General features: G+C 56.1%; 4 protein-coding genes across 4 annotated transcripts; 1 reads left to right on the top strand and 3 right to left on the bottom strand.

Moving 5' to 3' along the window:
• Nucleotides 1-33: 33 nt before the first annotated feature.
• Nucleotides 34-5830, top strand: EsH8_IX_000575 (DNA topoisomerase 2 domain-containing protein; the record flags this gene model as incomplete). Its single annotated transcript, XM_083266911.1, has 3 exons — nucleotides 34-96; nucleotides 560-4135; nucleotides 4190-5830. The coding sequence occupies 3 exons, from the start codon at nucleotides 34-36 to the stop codon at nucleotides 5828-5830; spliced, it is 5280 nt and encodes a 1759-aa protein (XP_083130476.1).
• Nucleotides 5831-7199: 1369 nt separating this feature from the next.
• Nucleotides 7200-8562, bottom strand: EsH8_IX_000574 (Reticulon-domain-containing protein; the record flags this gene model as incomplete). The annotated part of the gene is made up of 5 exons (XM_083266910.1): nucleotides 7200-7631; nucleotides 7700-8001; nucleotides 8057-8218; nucleotides 8307-8339; nucleotides 8487-8562. The coding sequence occupies 5 exons, from the start codon at nucleotides 8560-8562 to the stop codon at nucleotides 7200-7202; spliced, it is 1005 nt and encodes a 334-aa protein (XP_083130475.1).
• A 3751-nt stretch (nucleotides 8563-12313) lies between these two features.
• On the bottom strand, nucleotides 12314-15645 carry EsH8_IX_000573 (rab-GTPase-TBC domain-containing protein; the record flags this gene model as incomplete). Its single annotated transcript, XM_083266909.1, has 3 exons — nucleotides 12314-14303; nucleotides 14415-15025; nucleotides 15085-15645. 3 exons carry the CDS (start codon nucleotides 15643-15645, stop codon nucleotides 12314-12316), a joined length of 3162 nt encoding a protein of 1053 aa, XP_083130474.1.
• A 1780-nt stretch (nucleotides 15646-17425) lies between these two features.
• EsH8_IX_000572 (uncharacterized protein) lies at nucleotides 17426-18071 on the bottom strand (the record flags this gene model as incomplete). Its single annotated transcript, XM_083266908.1, has 2 exons — nucleotides 17426-17885; nucleotides 17959-18071. 2 exons carry the CDS (start codon nucleotides 18069-18071, stop codon nucleotides 17426-17428), a joined length of 573 nt encoding a protein of 190 aa, XP_083130473.1.
• Nucleotides 18072-18458: the final 387 nt, after the last annotated feature.

Raw genomic sequence — 18458 nt, 5'->3', positions numbered from 1 at the left:
CCGCGCCCCTGGGAGCGCAAAGTACTGTACAGGATGGATTCCGACGTGGAAGGCTCGGTGTTTAGCATGGGAGAGGAGTCTGATTTCGCCCCTGCGGTATGTTTGCTTCTTTTTGTCGTCTTGGATTTCTTGACCCCCCGGTGGAGCCCCGTTCGCACCTTTTTTTCCTGTCGCAACACTTGCAGCACAAGGGAAGGAACAGCAATCGCGCCTGCCTCGGTTGTGGCTTCTTCTTTGCAAGAGCTGCGCGCCTGCATTCCTTGCCGTATCATGGGGGTTTGAAGCTGTCAATCCGTCGCAAGCTGAAAACGGTGCAAAGACTGCCTCCAGCCGCGAAGCAGTGAAGCAGCCGATATTCCCCCAGATACCCTTGCGCAAACCCTTCTACACAAAACTCAGACGAGTCCTCCTGCACATTGCTTCTTCATGATTGCTACTTTACCCTCCCGGCAAGATGTCTATGCTGCCGCCCCCAAAACCACCGCCGAAGCAAGCCGCCTTTGCGCCCAAGCAGGGCACTCTTGATGCCTTCGCTCGACCGAATACTGATCCGTTACAGAAGCCCAAGGCGAAGGCAGCTGCCGTGAAGAAGGCGCCAGCAAAGAAGCTGGCGCAAACCACCCTGAAAGCCAAGCCGGTGTCCAAGAAGCGGGCCAAGCCCGAGACCGACGATGAGGATGGCGCCTCAACATTCTCCAACACGCCTCCCAGCGCTAAGAAACCGAAGAAGGCACCCGCTGCCAAGAAGTCCAGCGGAAACCCCCTCGCAGAAATCGAGAACGACAGCATGTTGATCGACGAGGAACCCATCGACTCTGGACCCAAGTCCAAGAAGACGGCCACGGACACATACCAAAAGCTTACCCAGCTGGAGCATATTATCAAGCGTCCCGATACGTACATCGGATCGGTCGAGCCCACAGAGCAGCCCATGTGGGTTTTCAACAAGGAGACGAAGCTGATGGAGTACCGCAAGGTTACATTTGTGCCCGGTCTGTACAAGATTTTTGACGAAATTCTCGTCAACGCCGCCGACAACAAGCAGCGCGATGCCACCATGACCTACATGAAGGTTACTGTTGATCGCGAGGCCGGCGAGATCTCCGTTGAGAACAACGGTAAAGGAATTCCGGTCGAGATCCATGGCAAGGAAAAGATCTACATCCCCGAGATGATCTTCGGTCACCTCCTGACTGGTTCCAACTACGACGATGACGAGAAGAAGACCGTCGGTGGTCGTAACGGTTACGGTGCAAAGCTCTGTAACGTCTTCAGTGAGCAGTTCACTCTCGAGTGTCAAGACTCCAACAACGGGAAGAGGTACAAGCAAGTCTGGACCGACAACATGAGCAAGTGTGGCAAGGCGAAGATTTCCAGCAGCAAGACTAGCGACTTTGTCCGCGTTACCTTCAAGCCTGACTTCAAGCGGTTCAGCATGACTGGCATCGATGATGATCTCGAGTCTCTGATCTACCGTCGCGTCTACGACATGGCTGGTACTGTCCGCAACATCAAGGTGCACCTGAACGGCACCCACATCAAGCTCGCCTTCAAGGGCTACTGTGAGATGTACGCCAAGGCTATTGCCAAGGAACGTGGTGCCGAGGAGGGCGTCGAACCCAAGGTTGTTGTCGAAGTTGACAAGACCGACGCTCACCCGAAATGGGAGATTGCATTCACAGTGTCAGACGGCTCTTTCCAGCAGGTCTCGTTTGTAAACTCCATCGCCACTACATCTGGCGGCACACACATCAACTATATCGCCGACCAGATTACTGGCTCGCTGCTCAAAACCCTCGACAAGAAGAAGAAGGGCCATGCTCTCAAGCAGAACCATATTCGAAACCACATTTTCATCTTTGTAAACTGTCTTGTCAACAACCCAGCGTTTACCTCCCAAACAAAAGAGCAGATGACCACCAAGGTCAGCCAGTTTGGTACCAAGTGCGCTTTGACTGAGGAATTCCTAAAGAAGATCGCCAAATCGGACGCCATCCAGAACATTATCGACTTCGCCGAGAAGAAGGCCGACAAGCTGATGGCGAAGAGCGACGGAAACAAGCGATCCCGCATCAGTAACTCGAAACTAGTTGATGCTAACTTGGCTGGCACTCGCCATGGCCATGAATGTACCCTGATTCTCACTGAAGGTGACTCTGCCAAGAGTTTGGCTGTCGCTGGTCGTGCAATCCTAGACCCCGACCGCATCGGAGTCTTCCCCCTTCGTGGTAAGATGCTGAACGTTCGAGATGCATCGATCGATCAGATCACGAAGAACCAGGAAATTCAAAACATCAAGCAATTCCTCGGTCTGAAGCACAAGCAAGTCTACACCGACACGAAAAGTCTGCGATACGGCCACCTGATGATCATGGCCGATCAGGATCACGACGGTAGTCATATCAAGGGTCTTCTCATCAACTTCCTGCAGGTTCAGTACCCATCTTTGCTGCAAATTCCAAACTTTTTCCGGGAGTTCATTACTCCCATCGTCAAGGTCTGGCAGGGACCGAACCCCAAGAAGCCTCTACGACTCAAGTCCTTCTTCACCCAGCCCCAATACGAGGAGTGGAAAGAGGGCCACCAGGGCGAGCTTTCCAGGTGGCATTACAAGTACTTCAAGGGTCTGGGTACCAGTTCGAACGAAGATGCCCAGGTCTATTTCACCAACCTCGGGGACCATCAGAAGGATTTCGACACAATGGAGCCCGCGGAAGCCGACCTCTTCGACCTTGCTTTCTCCAAGAAGAAGGCTGATGCGAGAAAGGAATGGCTCGGCAATTTTGTACCCGGCACATACCTCGATCACTCGACAAAGTCCATCACGTACACGGACTTCGTCAACAAGGAGCTCATTCTCTTCAGCATGGCTGACAACATGCGATCTATCCCGTCCGTCGCGGACGGACTGAAACCCGGTCAGCGCAAGGTCATGTACGCCTGTTTCAAGAGGAACCTGGTCAAAGACCAGAAGGTTGTTGAATTGGCCGGTTACATCTCCGAGCAGACGTCCTACCACCACGGTGAAGTCTCTCTTCAGCAAACCATCATTGGCCTGGCTCAGAACTTTGTGGGCTCCAACAACATCAACTGCCTGGAGCCTTCCGGAAACTTCGGTTCTCGACTTGCTGGTGGTTCAGACGCTGCCAGTCCTCGTTACATCCACACGAGACTGTCGCCCTTTGCTAGAAAAATCTTCTCCGCCCTCGACGAGCCCAACTTGGAGCCCCAGTACGAGGACGGAAAGAGAATTGAACCCAAGGTCTACGCGCCAATCATCCCGATGATTCTGTGCAACGGTGCCGATGGTATTGGTACTGGCTGGAGTACATCCATCCCCAACTACCACCCGATCGACATTGTCACCAACCTCAAAAGACGCATGGGTCGTCTCGACCCCGATAACTCTGAGGGTGAAGCATTCCAGCCCATGATGCCGTGGTTCCGTGGCTGGAAGGGTACTCCCGAGGTCGCTGAAAAAGATCGATACAAGTTTAACGGCATGTGCGAAGTCGATGAGAAGACGGGCGAGGTCATCATCACCGAACTTCCCATCCGTATGTGGACAGATGATTTCAAGGCGAAGCTGGAGGAGGTCATTAGCGGTACCAAGGGCCCGGTCTGGATTAAGGACTACAAGGAGTTCAACGACCACAACAACGTCCACTTCGTTATCCAGATGGACGACAAGCATGCCAAGGACGTTATGGCGGACGGGCTCATGGAGCGCTTTAAGCTCAACAAGCAGATTGCAACTTCGAACTTGGTCGCCTTTGACACCAACGGCCAAATTCGCAAGTACGAGAAGGTCGAGGATATTCTCGAGGAGTTCTTCCTTTATCGCTTGGATATGTACGGCCAGCGCAAGAAGCACTGGCTCGGTGTATACCACTCAGACTTCAGGAAGCTTTCTGAACAAGCCCGGTTCATCAGGGAAATCATTGAAGGCAAGCTTGTTGTGGCTAAGAAGAAGAAGCAAGTTCTAGTCGAGGAGCTTGCCAAGCGCAAGTACGAGCCTTTCCCAAGAAACAAAGACAAGAACCTCAAGAAGAAGTCCACCGACGAAGATATGGGCAACGAGGGAGAAGAAGAAGAAAACGACGAGCAGACCAACGGCTACGATTACCTCCTCTCTGTTCGTATCCCTTAACTTGTGGCGACGAGCTCTGTTACTAACCGCGTTTGATAGATGCCAATTTGGTCCCTGACCTACGAACGCCTCGAGAAGCTGCAGAGGCAGATCGAGAACAAGAAGGCCGAGCACGACGCACTTCTCGCCCTGAGCGAGAAGGATCTCTGGTGCCAAGATCTTGATGACTTCGTGGCCGAGTGGGAGAGCCAGATGGCCCTTGACGCCGAAATTCGAACCTCTATTCGGAGACTCGGTAGGCGCGCGTCGAAGAAGATTGGTGCCGGCAGTCGCAAGGCCAAGAAGGCCGACGACGACTACGAACCCGGCGAGAAGAAGCGCGCTGGTGCCAAAGCCAAGGCCGCCCCCAAGGTGTCAGAAAAGGCGGCTGAGAGATTCGTGGCGATGTTTGAAAAGGCGAAGACAAAGCCCAAGGTCAAGGATGAGGCTGATTCGGAGGCGTTCTCGGACGATGATTTTGCTGCCCTTGGAGGGAAGAGCTCCGCCAAGCCAGCTGCTCCAGCTGCTCCCCGTCAACGGGCGGCAGCGACCAAGAAGAAGCCTATCTACACATTGAGTGACTCCGACGACGATGACGAGGACTTTGCCGCCCTTGAAAAGAAGAGCACTTCCGCCCCGGTGGAATCAGCGGACGAAGACAACTCCTCGCAGAGCCAAAAGCCTGCGGCGGCCAAGAAGCCTTCACCCCGGGTGGAAGAGTTGGCCAGCGACGACGACGACGACTTTAAGAACCTAGGCACCAAGAGCTCCATTGAGAAGCCCGCGCCAGCCGAGCCAGCAAGCAAGAGCAACGCTACTCGTACGCAACGTGCTGCTTCGACGAAGAAGTACGTTATTGACGATGATTCTGACGAAGACGATGACGACTTTGCCAGCGCAAAGAGCCCCTCGGTTGAGCCGGAGCCCGCAAAGCCTGCGACAAATGGCAGACGAGCTGCCACAACCAAGAAGCCAAAGTACGTCCTGGAAGAGTCTGAGACAGAAGACAGCCAGATTGGAGACATTGGCGCCCTGGTCCGAGGCATCGGCGCACCCGCGGCAGAGAAAGAGAAAGGCCGACTAAGCTTGTTTGCTATGAACCGACCCGACTCTGCACGCGACTCCACTCTGCCTAAGATGAAGACCAAGCCGTCAAGAAACTTCGACGATGACAGTGTGGATGACACCAACTACGAGATGCTCGCGCGTTCGTCACCTCATAAGACATTCACCAAGGGCGACGATATCGACAGCTTCTTAAGCGACGATGGTGCCCCTGCCGCCAAGGCATCAACAGCAAAGGAGTCCAAGGCTGCGCCTGCAGCAGCAGCACCTGCCAAGAAGGCCCGTGGCCGCCCTGCGGGATCCAAAAACAAGGGCAAGGATGCTGAAGTAGCGGCGCCCAAGGCTAAACCCAAGCCGAAGGCCAAGGCGGCTCCCAAGCAGCCCGCGCTCTCCCCCGCTGCCAAGGCATATGCCGCGAAGAAGGCGTCCAAGCGTGTGCTGAGCGATGACGAGGATGAAGATGTCGAGATGGAGGAACCCGAGTCCCCGCCCCGCCCGGCAGCTAGAAGCAGGCCTGGGCGCGCGGCTGCGACCAAGGCGAAGGCGAAGCCTGTCTACCTCGACGATGACGACAGCGAGATGGCGGTAGATGAGCCGGAGAGTGATGATCCATTCGACATGGATGACAGTGACTAAGGGGAAGGGAGGTATGTCGATTAGAAACTTTGGTGATGCGTGAGCGTCTGCGGGCGCGCGCGCGTGTGACTTGGAACAGGGTCGGCGAAGGAGGTACGGTGGGGTGGTTGATTTCACGGAAGGACAGTCGATTACTGACTCCTATCCGCTTTTTGCTTTTGCTCTCGAGGGATATATCCCACATTCCTTACTGTTTTTTTTCTTCTCCTTTTTTTAGGCCTCAAACTGCCTGCTTCTGGTATACCTGTATCGTGTACTATATGGGGGTGTTACGGGGAAACGGACATGGAATAATCAATATCGATGCCTCTTCTACTTTTTCTTCCACACTTTGCTATGCCGAATGGCTACCTACGCTGATGATGCCCTCTTTGTTGCCAATAGCCAAAGAGCATGCCGTGGCACCCTGTTCCTGTCAGCCCCCAGCCCCTGCTTACTCCGACAGCCGTCGAGGTGATCCGAAATCCATCTTTTAGTGAGAGAGCATCAGACTGTCCTGGTCCGGCCCGTGTCCCCATGTAGCTCGGAACAGTTTTGGGGGGGGGGGGGGGGGGGGGGGGGGGGGTAGAGGGGCTGTTCCTTTGTTGAACCGACGTCACCCCCCAGCCTGGCACGATCCGTCTAGGCGAAGCAGCAACGATTGATTATTGTTAGGGGCGGGGGTTAGTTCCTTGCGCCAAATCTCGGCAGCAAGCAACATCTCCTCGTTCGCAGCGCAACCCTATTCCAATCCCCGCCTTCCCCCCCCTCTCACGCCTAAGCAAGACCTTTGGCAGGGTTGCAAGCAACTCATTAGCAAAGGTGTCGGCCATCTACCCCCCCCCCCCCCCCCCTCATTCGCCACAAATGCCTAGCTTGTGGGGGGCATGGTTCACTGTCTTGCATCGGCTTTGGATATATGCATATATGTTGGTACTGAAATCCCATTCTCGTTTCCGCAGTTACCCAGAGTTTCTCGACGTCACGTTGTGGATGAACAAGGAGAGAAGAAGTATCATAGAAATAACTCGTTTCTTTGCGTCCCCTAGACAATCTGATGATCCCCCTTTCGCCAAAGCCGTGTGCCATGAAGAGAGAACTAAAAGCACGACAATACACTACATGCGTACACGATAATCCGTTCCACGTTCCTTGCCTCCGCTTGGAGGCACTCCCTGATATTATTCATTTCTTGCACGCTGTGTGCAGCTCAACTCCTGCTAGAATCAACCCGCAGACCTTAACCACGCCAACAAAGTCGTAGAGAGAATGGTGGTATGCGTGGTCTCATTCATATTCGTCATGAGTCGTTCCGTTGTCGTGAGGCCAGTGGCATACAGCGTATGCCTGCTCGCCTGTGTACACTCAGAAAACCAATCGAATAAGGCGCTTAGGAGGCGACCATGGGGGTCTTCTCCTCGGGGACGGGCACGACAGGCTCGCTGTCGAACCCGGCGTTGGGAGCAGCGGGGAAGTCCTTCTCCTCAACGGACGGGACAACAGGGGCGGGAGTGGGCTTGGACTGAGCCTCGGGAGAGGCGGAGCGGCGGCCGAGCAACTGCTGAGCCTTGGCACTGTAGTCGCCAACGTACTGCTTGGTAATGTCAGTGGCCTGAGCGGTGTGCTTGCTGGCCACGGTGCGGAACTGGCTCGTCTGCTGGTTGATCACCTCGCCGGCCTTGTTGAGCTGGGCGTCAATGAGCTCCTGGTTGGAGGTGTACAGAAGGGGAACCATGAAGAGAGCGGTGGTGGCGATGAGGGAGAGACCCCAGAACGGCACAACCTTGACAAGGTAGTAGGCGATGAAGGCACCGAGGAAGGCCTGCGATAAGGAATTGCGTCAGCCGGGGTCATGTCAACAATTGTGGAGAGGTCACGCGAGCAACTTACAGCAGCAGATGCACCGACGTTCTCGGCGAAGACAATGCGCTGAGCCTCAATCACGAAGAAGTTGACAAGCTCGTGGACGTCTCCTATGGCGGCATCGAGCGTCTCTCTGGGGATAACGTAGTAGCGTCTGGGGCGGAGCTGGGAGGCCAGGCCGTTGTTCAGGACGAGCTTGCCGGCGAACTCGGCAAGGACGGTGGTGCCGAGCACCATCCAGGTGAGCTTCAAGCTGTATCGCAGGACATCGAGGTATCTGGCAGCGAAGATGAGGGTGACGATGGAGCTGTAAGCAATGGCCGAAGCACCTAAGGTGGTTGTTAGCCGGGGTCGGACTAGAGCACAAGTCCGAGCAGCACGTACGGGGGTTGTTCCACGAGATAAGCTCGAAGAAGAAGGAGTGGTAGTGAGTCAAGGGCTGGCCAGTGGCAGCGGGAGTAGAGGGAGTCTTGCGAGAGGCGGCAAGGTTGCCGAACTCGTTGGAGGTCTTTGCGGACTGGTCCTTGACGTTCTGGGCGACGGGGCCTAAGAGGGAGAGAAGTTCTGGTCAGTACTTGGTGTTGCGCCACGAAGACGTCATACAATACGGGAGGGGAGAAAAAAAAATACATACCGTTGGAAATTTGCTCGTAGGCAGCGGCAGCATCTACAAGTAAACTGTCAGCTTATCGGCGTCGCTAGAGGTGAGCATGAAGCTTGAAACACTGATCGCACAAGTTAGCCGGATGTTCGTGCGATTGCAAGATGCAGGTGCGGGAGCCGCGGGATCTGTAGCATGACAAACGTACCTTACTCTCCTTGGTGGCCTGGACGTAGCCAGTGCCGTTGGCAGAAGGAGCCGTGGTCGGGGCGTCCGGGAAGTCAGACATTGTGAAGGATCACGAAGGGTTTCTTGCGATGTATGTGGTGTTGTGTTTGGGCGTAAGGTCCGGTCGGAAGGTGTCGTGTGACGGCGGGACTGCTCGAAAGCTACAGCACAGGAGCGGGTTGCTTGGTGGAGCAGTTGCAGAAGCTGGGAAGATTTCTCGAGGGGTGAGATAAAAGGGTATAAGGTAGGAAGAGAGGCCAGGTGTTGAGATTTTGCAATGGTGTTCAGGTCTGGAAGCTCAGGTAGATAAACCAGAGGAGGATGTGTGTGAGTGTGTGTGTGTGTGTGTGTGTGTGGGTGGAAGTTGGTAGCAGGCGGGAGGTTAAGGGAAAAGGGAAGGGGGAAAAAGACTTTGTGTGGTGGTGCGGGTGACAGTGATGCAAAATGAAGATCAAAAAGAAAGGAGCACGCAGAGCCCACAGGGGCCGTCCGTCCGTGCCAACGCCAGGCCAGGCCGGCGGCAGCGAAGCAAAGCATAGCATTAGACAAGCAAAGCAAAGCAAAGCAAAGCAGGCACCACATCGGTCACCACCCATCATCCAGTCGGTCCCATCTGGGACAGCAGTGACGCCCCTACCTCCAAAACAGGACCTCCCAGCCGGCGAGGGGCCCACGTAGCAGGCATCTCTCGTCCTAGGGAGCTTTCTCTCCCTTTCCCTACATTACCTTACCTCACCTCGACCCCGTCCGTACAGAGTCTACACCACTCCCGGTAACGCCATCCCCATGCCGTGCGTGCCTGCGAATACCTACTACTACCTACCTACCTACCCTGCCCGGCCTTTCCTGTCGTATCCACCGCTGCACCTAAGTTTTGCTGCTACTGTTGCTTGCTGCACGCACCAATGACTGCAACGGTGGAGCAGAGAGGGGCCCCTGCTCGGGTGTGGCTAGTGCCCGCCCAGCTTGTTTCCGACTGATGACGCAAAAGCTATGCCACAGCAGCCAATCGCCGGGTACCCGTCGACTACCTCTGGCGGACGGCAAATCGGCGCCCAATGACGCTGTATCGCGCCGGTCCTCCCCAGCAGCAGGGCCCGCGTCTTTGGCGTCATCCCACCGTCGCTGCGTGCTCCTCATGGACGCTAGTTATGCAGCCAGCATGTGACGTCCTTCGCATATGTCTCCTCTCAGCCCCAACAGCACCACCACCGGCACCGGCAGCAGTGGCGGCGGCGGCGTGGGTTTCGTCGCCAAGAGGGCTAGAATCGTTGCTCAACCATCTCATCATAGAGTGGCTGGAGTGACAGGGGATGATGAATCCCGGAAATCCTGAAACCATGGCATTTCGATATCTGATGTCGTCGTCGTCGTCGCGTCGTTCGCCGCCTGCCTCCGAGCCAAGTACTATGTGGCCTTCTGTACTTACCTAGTGTATAGAAGATTCGCTCTCTGTAGGCAGACATGGCAAAGCAAGCCACCGTATCCTCGCACGCAAAGTGCCAAGCTGTTCATTCATCCCCGTCCCCCTCCCCCTTCATTCGCTGCCGCGTGATACATTGCCCGAACAGGTGGGTAAAAAAGAAAAGACGTGGGAAAAAGAGAGAGCGAGAAGAACCTGGCGAGAGAGCTTGGCTAGCTGGTCCTAGCTTTCAAGCTACCACCACAGACTCCGTAGCTCTAGCGCAATATGCGTGGCCCGTACACTCACTCCGCTGCCCCTCTTCCTCAGCAACCAAGGGGACAAAAAAAACTCGCGATATTACCTTTTATTGTTATTAGACTCGCAAATAAACGCAGCAAACATCCTCCCCTCCCCCCCCCTCTTTCCTTATCCGTTGCCCCGTACTGCAGACAATCCAAGGCCGGGATATCCCCCAAGCAGGCTCGACATGACCCTATCGCGCCCGGCACGCCAACTCCAGTCCTGATAACGCGGACCTTTCATCGGTCTCGGCCTGCCTACCTACACTAGGTGGGCGGGCGTTGGGCCAACCGATGCGACGGGCTACAGCAATCAGACGAACCCCGTGTGGGAAAACGGGTCCGCTTTTGTTTTCTCTCTTCTCACCCTCCATCCCTCCATCTCTCTCTCCCCAAGAGGTTGGAAGCTATCGCCGACAACTAAAGGTAGTCCCAGCGCACCGTGTCATGTCAGCGCACGCCCGCGACCATCCGACCGCCCGGTGCATCGCGGGCGGATCGGGGCCCGGGCTTCTTCCTGCCCCGCGGGAGCACGTGCTCCAACCTCGCTCCCGCAAGACACGTGCCAGACGCCGCCCTGTTCTGCCCGGACTCATGGCATTTAGTGGAGGGAGGAGGGGGAGGGGGAAACACCAGGCCTCCTCCTAATGGAAACTATACCAAGACGCAACTTGAATTTGGTCACTCCGTCGATTCCACCGTTAACGCATGCGTAGGCGCCCCTGTTGGTCGTGACCCTTTAGAGCAAGACAGCCCAACACGAGATCAATTCAGGATAAGGGGGGAGGGGGGGTGAGGGCCCAGCAGTGTCTCAGGGCCACCGCACACCCACTAACACGACATCTCCCTTTGAATATTCATCCAAAAGCCCGGCCAGCCCTGTCATAACAACCGTGCAAAGGAGGAAGAGGGAAAAAAAAAAGAGGGGAACAAAAATGGAAAGAAAAAAAAGTCGCAATTTTTTTCTCTCCTCCTCCTGCCATCAAAACATCAAATGTCATCCACTCTCTTACCACAGCAACGACGACGACGGGAGCACCTCTTGGCCGGCGTATCCCAGCTTTCGCTGTGGGTGAGCGCGCGCGCGCCACACCTGTCCCAGCTTTCACATGTAAAAAAATAAAATAAAACAAAATCCCAAAGAGGAGGGAGGGAGGGGAGGAGGGATGGGGCACAACCAGGAGCCCATTCTAAGGTTAGTTCGCTCGCTCTCCACCCGTGATGCACCGCTTCGCATCCTGCACCGCCACAAAGGGGTCCAGACATGGGGCGTGGAGCCCCTCCTCCCCCCCCCAAGAGCTAAAGCTTGCAGCGATGCAACATTGCACCTTTTCAGGGGATCCACGATGGAGATTGGGAGACTGCCAGATTGGGCGGGCGAAAAAGGGGTGCGGTCCCTTCCATGCCCGTGAGGCTCTCAGACCTCTCTCTCTGATAGCGCTGTCTGGCATGACATGGCATGGCCTGTGTTAACGGTTCCGCCGTCAAAGGACGCAGGGACCAATAGCAGCACATTCCTGGGCTTCATGCGTCGCCCGTTTGATCTCTCACGTTCCAGAAGGAAACATCAACTAGCCCATTGTGTCATGTCTTCAATTCTTCCACGTTAAAAAAAAAACGGCTTCCTACTGGTATTCTAACACTTTCTCTCGGTACTTGATAGAATTCAGTCTGCCCAGAACTCCGGTCCGTCTGCCCACGAGGAGGAGAAAAACAAATGGGGCGGCGGACAAATCCCTAGTCATAATGAGGGAGACGATATCTTGTCGTCTCGCAGGGGGGGGAGGGGGCTTCCTCAACTCCGATGCCATGTGTGCGTGCGTGTGTGAATGGAAGAATAAAAATGAGTTACAGTCTAGAGTGTAATGGTTTGTGTTGAAAAGAAAAAGAAAATAGTGCTCCCCCAACGTGGAGCTGTCCCAGCTTCCACAGATGCAAAATGCCATTTCTGTCTCAGATGCGGACGAGAAGTGTGGCCGGCAAACAGGTCTGGTACCCGTAGCAGAAAAGAAAACACCCCCAGAATGCAAAATGCTCTAGATGCTCCGAATGCTCCTATAGTAGTTGTTTTTGGAACGCTGACGTGGTCATGAGTTGGTCGGTTCTGTCTATCTCCTCCATCCCCAGAATCCCCCCGCCGCCGGCGCCGCCGTGGACGCAGCCGCGGGAGCCGCTGCTGGAGCTGGCGCAGGCGAAGCGGATTTGACGGGCTCTGTCGATGCGCCTGTGAGCCGGCCGAAGACGCCCATGGCGGCGGATGCGGCGGATTCCGCTGCCGACGGTGCCGCTGCAGCCGTCGATGCATTCGCGGTCGCGAGGCCGTAAGCCTTGCGCATATTCTCCAATTTCTGTTTCATTTCCTCGGCCTCTTGCCTAGCAATGGCTTCGGATGTCTTGGCCTGTACGAGTTCCAGCAGCAGCGCCTCGTGCTGGTCGTCTGTTGGAGCCGGCGGCGGCGGCGGCGGCGGTGGCGGCGCTTGTGTAACTGATGGAGGGGTTGAGTCGTGTGGCTTCGGCATCGACGACGTCCGCTTATTGAAGATCGATCCAGCTTGAGATGGTGTCGACTTGCTCCTACCAAGTTTCAACTCCCTCAAGCCGCTGGCACCGCTCGCGGAGCTTTTCCTGAAGGGCGCATCGCCATCCGGCTGAGTATTACTGTCCGTCTCGGCGGCCGATGCGCGCACCCTCATTGTATGTATTTGTTTCTCTAACCGTTGCTTGTCTTGGTGCAGGATGCGCGTGTGCGCGTGGGATTCCCGCACCTGGTCTTTCAAGGCGGAAATCTCCTGGTCCAGGTCGTGCATCTTTCGGTTGTAGTCCTGGGACTGCGATACCGCGCTAGCCAGCTGGTCCTTGAGTTGCTGCAATTCCTGTTGCATCTGCGACTTTGATTCGCCTCTGGAGATTCTGCGAGCGCCGCTGCCATGTCTTCCAAACCTTTCCTCGACGATATCGAGGAGTTGCGACAGATCCTCCGGTGAGGGTCCATCCCGCCCGCCAGTCTTGGCAGTGGACACGTCTCCCTCGCCTCCCTCGCGTTCCTCAGTTGCGGGGTCGTCCTTTGCCCTGAGAGTTTCGACGCTCGCATCGGTGCCGACAGAGTCGTTGCTGGCCTTCTTGCGCAGGCCGTCTAGCAGCGACCGGACGGCCAGTTTGTCCTCCTCTCGCTGTTCTCGTTCCTGTTGTAGTTCGTTCGCAAGCAGGGCATGGTTTCGTTGCAACTCGGTCAACGCGGTGAGGAGGTCTTCGATCTGGGTGTGCAGGGCGTTCTCCTTGTTGTTCTTGCCGGCGACGCCGTTGATGGCCTTCGCGCCAGGGATGGGCGTCGATTCGCGGATGGATGCGTTATCGTCGGTGTTTGATGAGTTTCGCGATATGGTGGTGGCTTCGGTGGATGCAGAACTGAGGACGCTGACGGAGCTGGCTTCCATCGAATTCAGAGTGGAGGCCAGGCTCTGCTTGGAGGTGCTCCTGCGTAGCATGCTCAAAGGCCGTGACGGAGCGGTGAGGCCCGGGCTGAGGGTGGAGGATGATTTCGGGGAGATGATGGTGGAGGAAGCCCAGATGCGGCCCAGGAATCGGGAGGCTGCAGTGGTCACGTCCGAGGAACGTGCCGCATTCGCACTAGCGATCTGCGCGTCTCGGTACCCCTGCTCCAACTGGAGCAATTTCTCGCGAGTGACAACGCCCGATAAACCAACAAAATCCTGGACGAATTCGTCGGCGTTGTAATGGTAACAATCCCACAGGCCTCTCGAAAGGAGAAGTTGCATGACATCCTCGAGCTCGGTGCACGCTAAAATCCGGGCCTGGTTCTTCTGCATCAGGGATAGGGCGACCCGCATGAGGGTCTCCGGGGCCCCCTCGGCAAAGATAACATCGTAGATGCGAAACAGCATCGGCAGGGGACATGTAACGGCGAAAAAACTGAGGAACCACTGTGAAACGTACGCCGGATCGACCTGGAGGTCCTCCAGATGGTTCGACACTGATGTCAGATGTTCTTGAAGAAGCTCTCGAAACTGATAGATGCGGACATGCAGGCCTGACAGGTCTGGCAGGAAACAGCTCCGCAGATCATATCGTTCCATCAATCTGACCACACCCCCAATGTTAGCTTTGACTTTGTGTTCCCTGAAACCCTATATTTTCTTTTTCTTGGTTCCTCCCTTGGGATCTCCCCGGGTTCCCCTTTTTGGCACTTACCGGACTAGTACGCAAAACGCCTGCTTGTCGGGCATGTGCATCAGTAGCGGGCCGACGAGAAATGCCAATCCCTGGCAGTAACCGATTTTCGTATCGTAGAGGCTGAAGCATTTCAGCACTCTGCCGAGCATTCGTTGCCCGTCGCCCTCGGGGTCGCGAAACATGTCGACTCCAGGGAAGCTCCGGCCAAGGTCTTTGCCGATGATGGGCTCGTAAGGGCTCGACTCGCCCGACAGTCGCTCGTATTGCTCCTCCAGCCCGGCGTCCCTGGCGCCCGACATGCTCTGCCACACGACGCCTCGTAGCGGGGGAGGGATGCCTTTGCGGATCTTGTTGGAGAGGAGGGTCGGCAATCGGGCGGCCGTCTGTTGATAGTCCTTGACCAACGCGGCATAGAACTCGAGGTCCGTCATCGGCGGCGGCGGGAGCATCGAGTATCGTAGAGCCGACGGGGTTGGCCCATTGACCATGTGTCGTAATTGCGCCATCGATGGCGGTCTGGGCCGGTTGGAGGCGATGACTTGTTCAACAGCTTGTACTTTGATGGTCTTTGGATTCGTCGCCAGCTTGTCGTTCTCTTTCTCGAGCATAGCCAGCAACATCGCGGTGGACTGTTGTGACTGTCAGCCTTGCCAACTTCATCAATAAACCAAATACACTGCGCACTTACTCTGTCTGTGTCTGCGTCTCTGGGCTCTTCCGCTTCTGTTTTCTGCAACTCGTCCCAGTTCACTTCCTCCTCGTCTTCTTCTTCTTCGTCCTCCACGGGGATTCCCTGGCCTACAGGCTCTTTCAAGTCTCCCTCGGACCCTACTGGATTTAGCTGGCCCTCGTCTACCTCGTCGTCTTCCTCGCAATCTACAAGCTCGTCTTGTAGGCTTTTCGCGGCGGTGGTGGCAGGCAACGGCGTTGTCGGGTCACGAGGCGATGTATCTTCGGTGTTGTCGTCGCGCAGATCCTTCGCCTTGGCCTCTGTCTCGTCGGTGGAAAAAGGTGGTTTTTCGATCCGAACAGTGCTAGGCCTCCTTCTTGGAGGTGAGTCGGGGCCGAAGTTGGTGTCGAGAGTCAGAACAGGCGGCTCGGATAGCCTGACTGTGACCATGGAGTCGTGGGCCAGCATCTTGGGCGTCTCCCGTTGGTCGTCGGCGACGGGCTCTGGGTCGCTTTTTGCATTCGTCGGCTCGGTGTTGTTCTCGACTTCATGGCCCCGTTGCTGCAGCGCCGGCTCCATGGCCAGGCCCTCGAGGGGTCGGTTGGTATTTTGGGCACGAAATGCAGTAGTGACTGGAATGTGGACTGGTCCAGACGGTCCAGCGGTAGGACGGTCAACGGCGAGGGCGCGCGGCTGCAATGCAGTTCCCAGAACTCATAAACCGCAGCCGGTTCTCGCCTCAATGAGTCGATCTGCAGGTCGAGTTCGAGTCGGGTTGTTTTTCTGTGGGCGGTTCGCGAGTGGAAATCCGCCGTACCCAATGAATGTGTCGGTAGGGAGTGCGAGGCCAGGAGACACACAAGACCACAGGCAATGCGGATCCGGGATGTGCACAAGGTTGGTGGTGGTAACACGACCAGACAGACTTAATGTGAGAGCGACTGGCAGAGTTCGCTGGTTGGGCTTCAGCCGAATTATCTCCTCCAACGGATTCCTTGTAAAAGAGGCAAGGGGGGATCGAGTAGCGACGCTGGAACAAGAACGGGAAAGCAGAAGAATCCACAGTCTCCTTGAAAGTGACCACGGGAGGAGAAGGCCTGTCTGTCTGGAGCAGCCAAAGCGACTTGGATGGGGTCCTGAAGGAGTGAGAGTAAAGGGTTGGACGGCACAGGAGGGGATTGGCCTGTCAGGCGCGTCGATTGCTCCTATGGTTGTGTCGTTTCATCGAGGGGGCCAGGAACGCTGAAACGCTGGGGCCCAGGGGTGGTGGGCTGGATTAACAGGCGGTTCCTGCAATTGCAGTGTACAGTGCAGTGCAACTGGGGCCGCCTTCTCTTCCTGCCTGATACTAGGCACCTTCAGTCGCAACAGACTCCGGGGGGACGACACTTGGGCAGGGAAGTTTGCGCGTCGTCTGGTCGAATCATCTGGTGGCGCAACCGGTGCAAACGTTGCTGGGTTGCCCTTTAGCGTAGTTGCGTAGGTAGGTAGGTAGGTAGCACGGCAGAAGCTCCAAGCTCAGCGAAGGGGGGAGGGGGGCGTTTCCTGGCCGGCAGATCCAAGGGCTGGCTGGCTTGCTTGATGGGCAAAAGAATGCGGGATGTGCAGCAGGGGAAAGGGAGGGCGGATGATCAGATGAGATTGGGTTGCGTTGGCAATGGGGATTGGGTGAATCTCGACTGGTCTGGAATGGATTGAGCGGTCAAGGAATTCTCGTCGTTCAAAACGAAGGGGGGGGAAAGAGGCGAAATGTCTCCCTGATTCCACGCTTCCCAAACGTTGGACACAAAAAAAAAGTTCAGATCGGCGAAAGGGGGGGAACGTGGAAAGGATGAAAGGACCAGTCTAATCAGCCATGGCCGTCCAACCAATTAGCAAAGTGTGCAGATGGTCCCCAGGCTCGGTCGTAGGACGGATTGGACGGACGAATAGCTGGATGGGACGTCGGCAACCTGGAAGTTTGATTGATGACAACATCTCATATGAGCCGGATCACGGATGGAAAGAGAGGGGAACACAATTTCCCAGGGTGCAAACAAACCCGCGAAACAGCACGCGCCTATTCGCTCCTGGGACGTGTAGGATGTTTGCCATACATCACCTGCCAAGGCAGGCCAAGTCGCGCACATCTCGAGTTCTCTTTGCGCCCCTTGTTGTCTGTCCATGATACCTCCCTCCCTCCTTCGAGCCTGTCTCTCCCATCCACGTCGGCCCGCCGTTCGCACAGTCATCGCCCATCCATCCCCTCCCCTATTCCTGGCCTGGCATCGACGAACGGTGGCACCTGAACCCACACCAACCACACCCAATGGATGCATGCCCGTGACCGGCAGCCGCGTAAGAAAGAATTCCTGGCGAATTATGCTGCCCGGAGAGAAAGCTTGGACGAAAGCCACTTCTGCAAGGTACGAACCGTTAGTGCGCCAACGCCGACACCAACGCCAGCTGGAGCCCAATCACAACCCCCGCCCAGCCCTGCACCGAACAAGCTTCCGCGCACGACGGCAGAAGACACAAAAATACTGGAAATTGCCTGCGCTGGCCGGCTGCGCACCCTTCGTCCCGGTGCAATGTTGCTTGCCTGCCCATCCTCCTCCGCTTCGTCTCCTCCACCCTGATCCTGTTCCCATTTGCCGGGTATTACCGAGTACCCAACGGCATCCACAAGGCCCAGCCCAATGGTGGGGGAAGCGCGTGACCCGTCGTCAGCCAGCCCGCGCCCTGGTCGGTAGAGCAGAGAAACATCATCAGCTCCAATGTCTCGGATCGGCTCGATATCGCCACCAGGTGACTCTTTCGATCCCATCAAAGGCCCCCCTCTATGCTTAAAGTCAGATTCCATCTCAAGCCAAGAAAGGGTAAAAGATAAGCAGGAACACTGTGGCGGCTCACGGTCTCTGCACCCACAGACGGTAGTATCCCATGTATTCGGGGACAAAGTCAATCAATGACCAAATGACTCTGCCGCCGGCCGGGAGATGACTTTCCCCGCGCCACTCGTCCATGCGGCAAAGGTGCCTGAGCGCACTTTTTTTTTGGTAATTCAACTCGCGGGCCTTCACCGCGCTTGTACAGTGCACCTAAGCTCTCCAGATGCCACAGCCGGGACCCAACGGATCCTTCGTTCACGGTATGCACAGGACGCATATATCTCATGTCAACGTCAAGCGCATGCCACTGTCTGCCACTTAGCCTTCTTCCTCTTCCCCGCGTCTCGATCTGGTCTCGTCGCTCGTGTCTTGCAGGGTTGCCGGAACGCATGGCGTGGCACGGTCGTTTATGAAGCTGCCCAGGTGGGTGTCGATTTTACCGGCCCGATTCAGTAGGCAACCCGATCCTGCATTCCCGGGACTGTTCGAGGAAACAACAAGTGAGCCATGGAACGAAAATCA

The sequence above is a fragment of the Colletotrichum jinshuiense genome, chromosome 9, assembly GCF_051148585.1.
Source record: "Colletotrichum jinshuiense chromosome 9, complete sequence".
In the NCBI taxonomy this organism is placed as follows: Eukaryota; Fungi; Ascomycota; class Sordariomycetes; order Glomerellales; family Glomerellaceae; genus Colletotrichum; species Colletotrichum jinshuiense.
The sequence above is the reverse complement of the archived record's forward strand: the minus strand, read 5'-3'. Positions and strand labels throughout refer to the sequence as shown.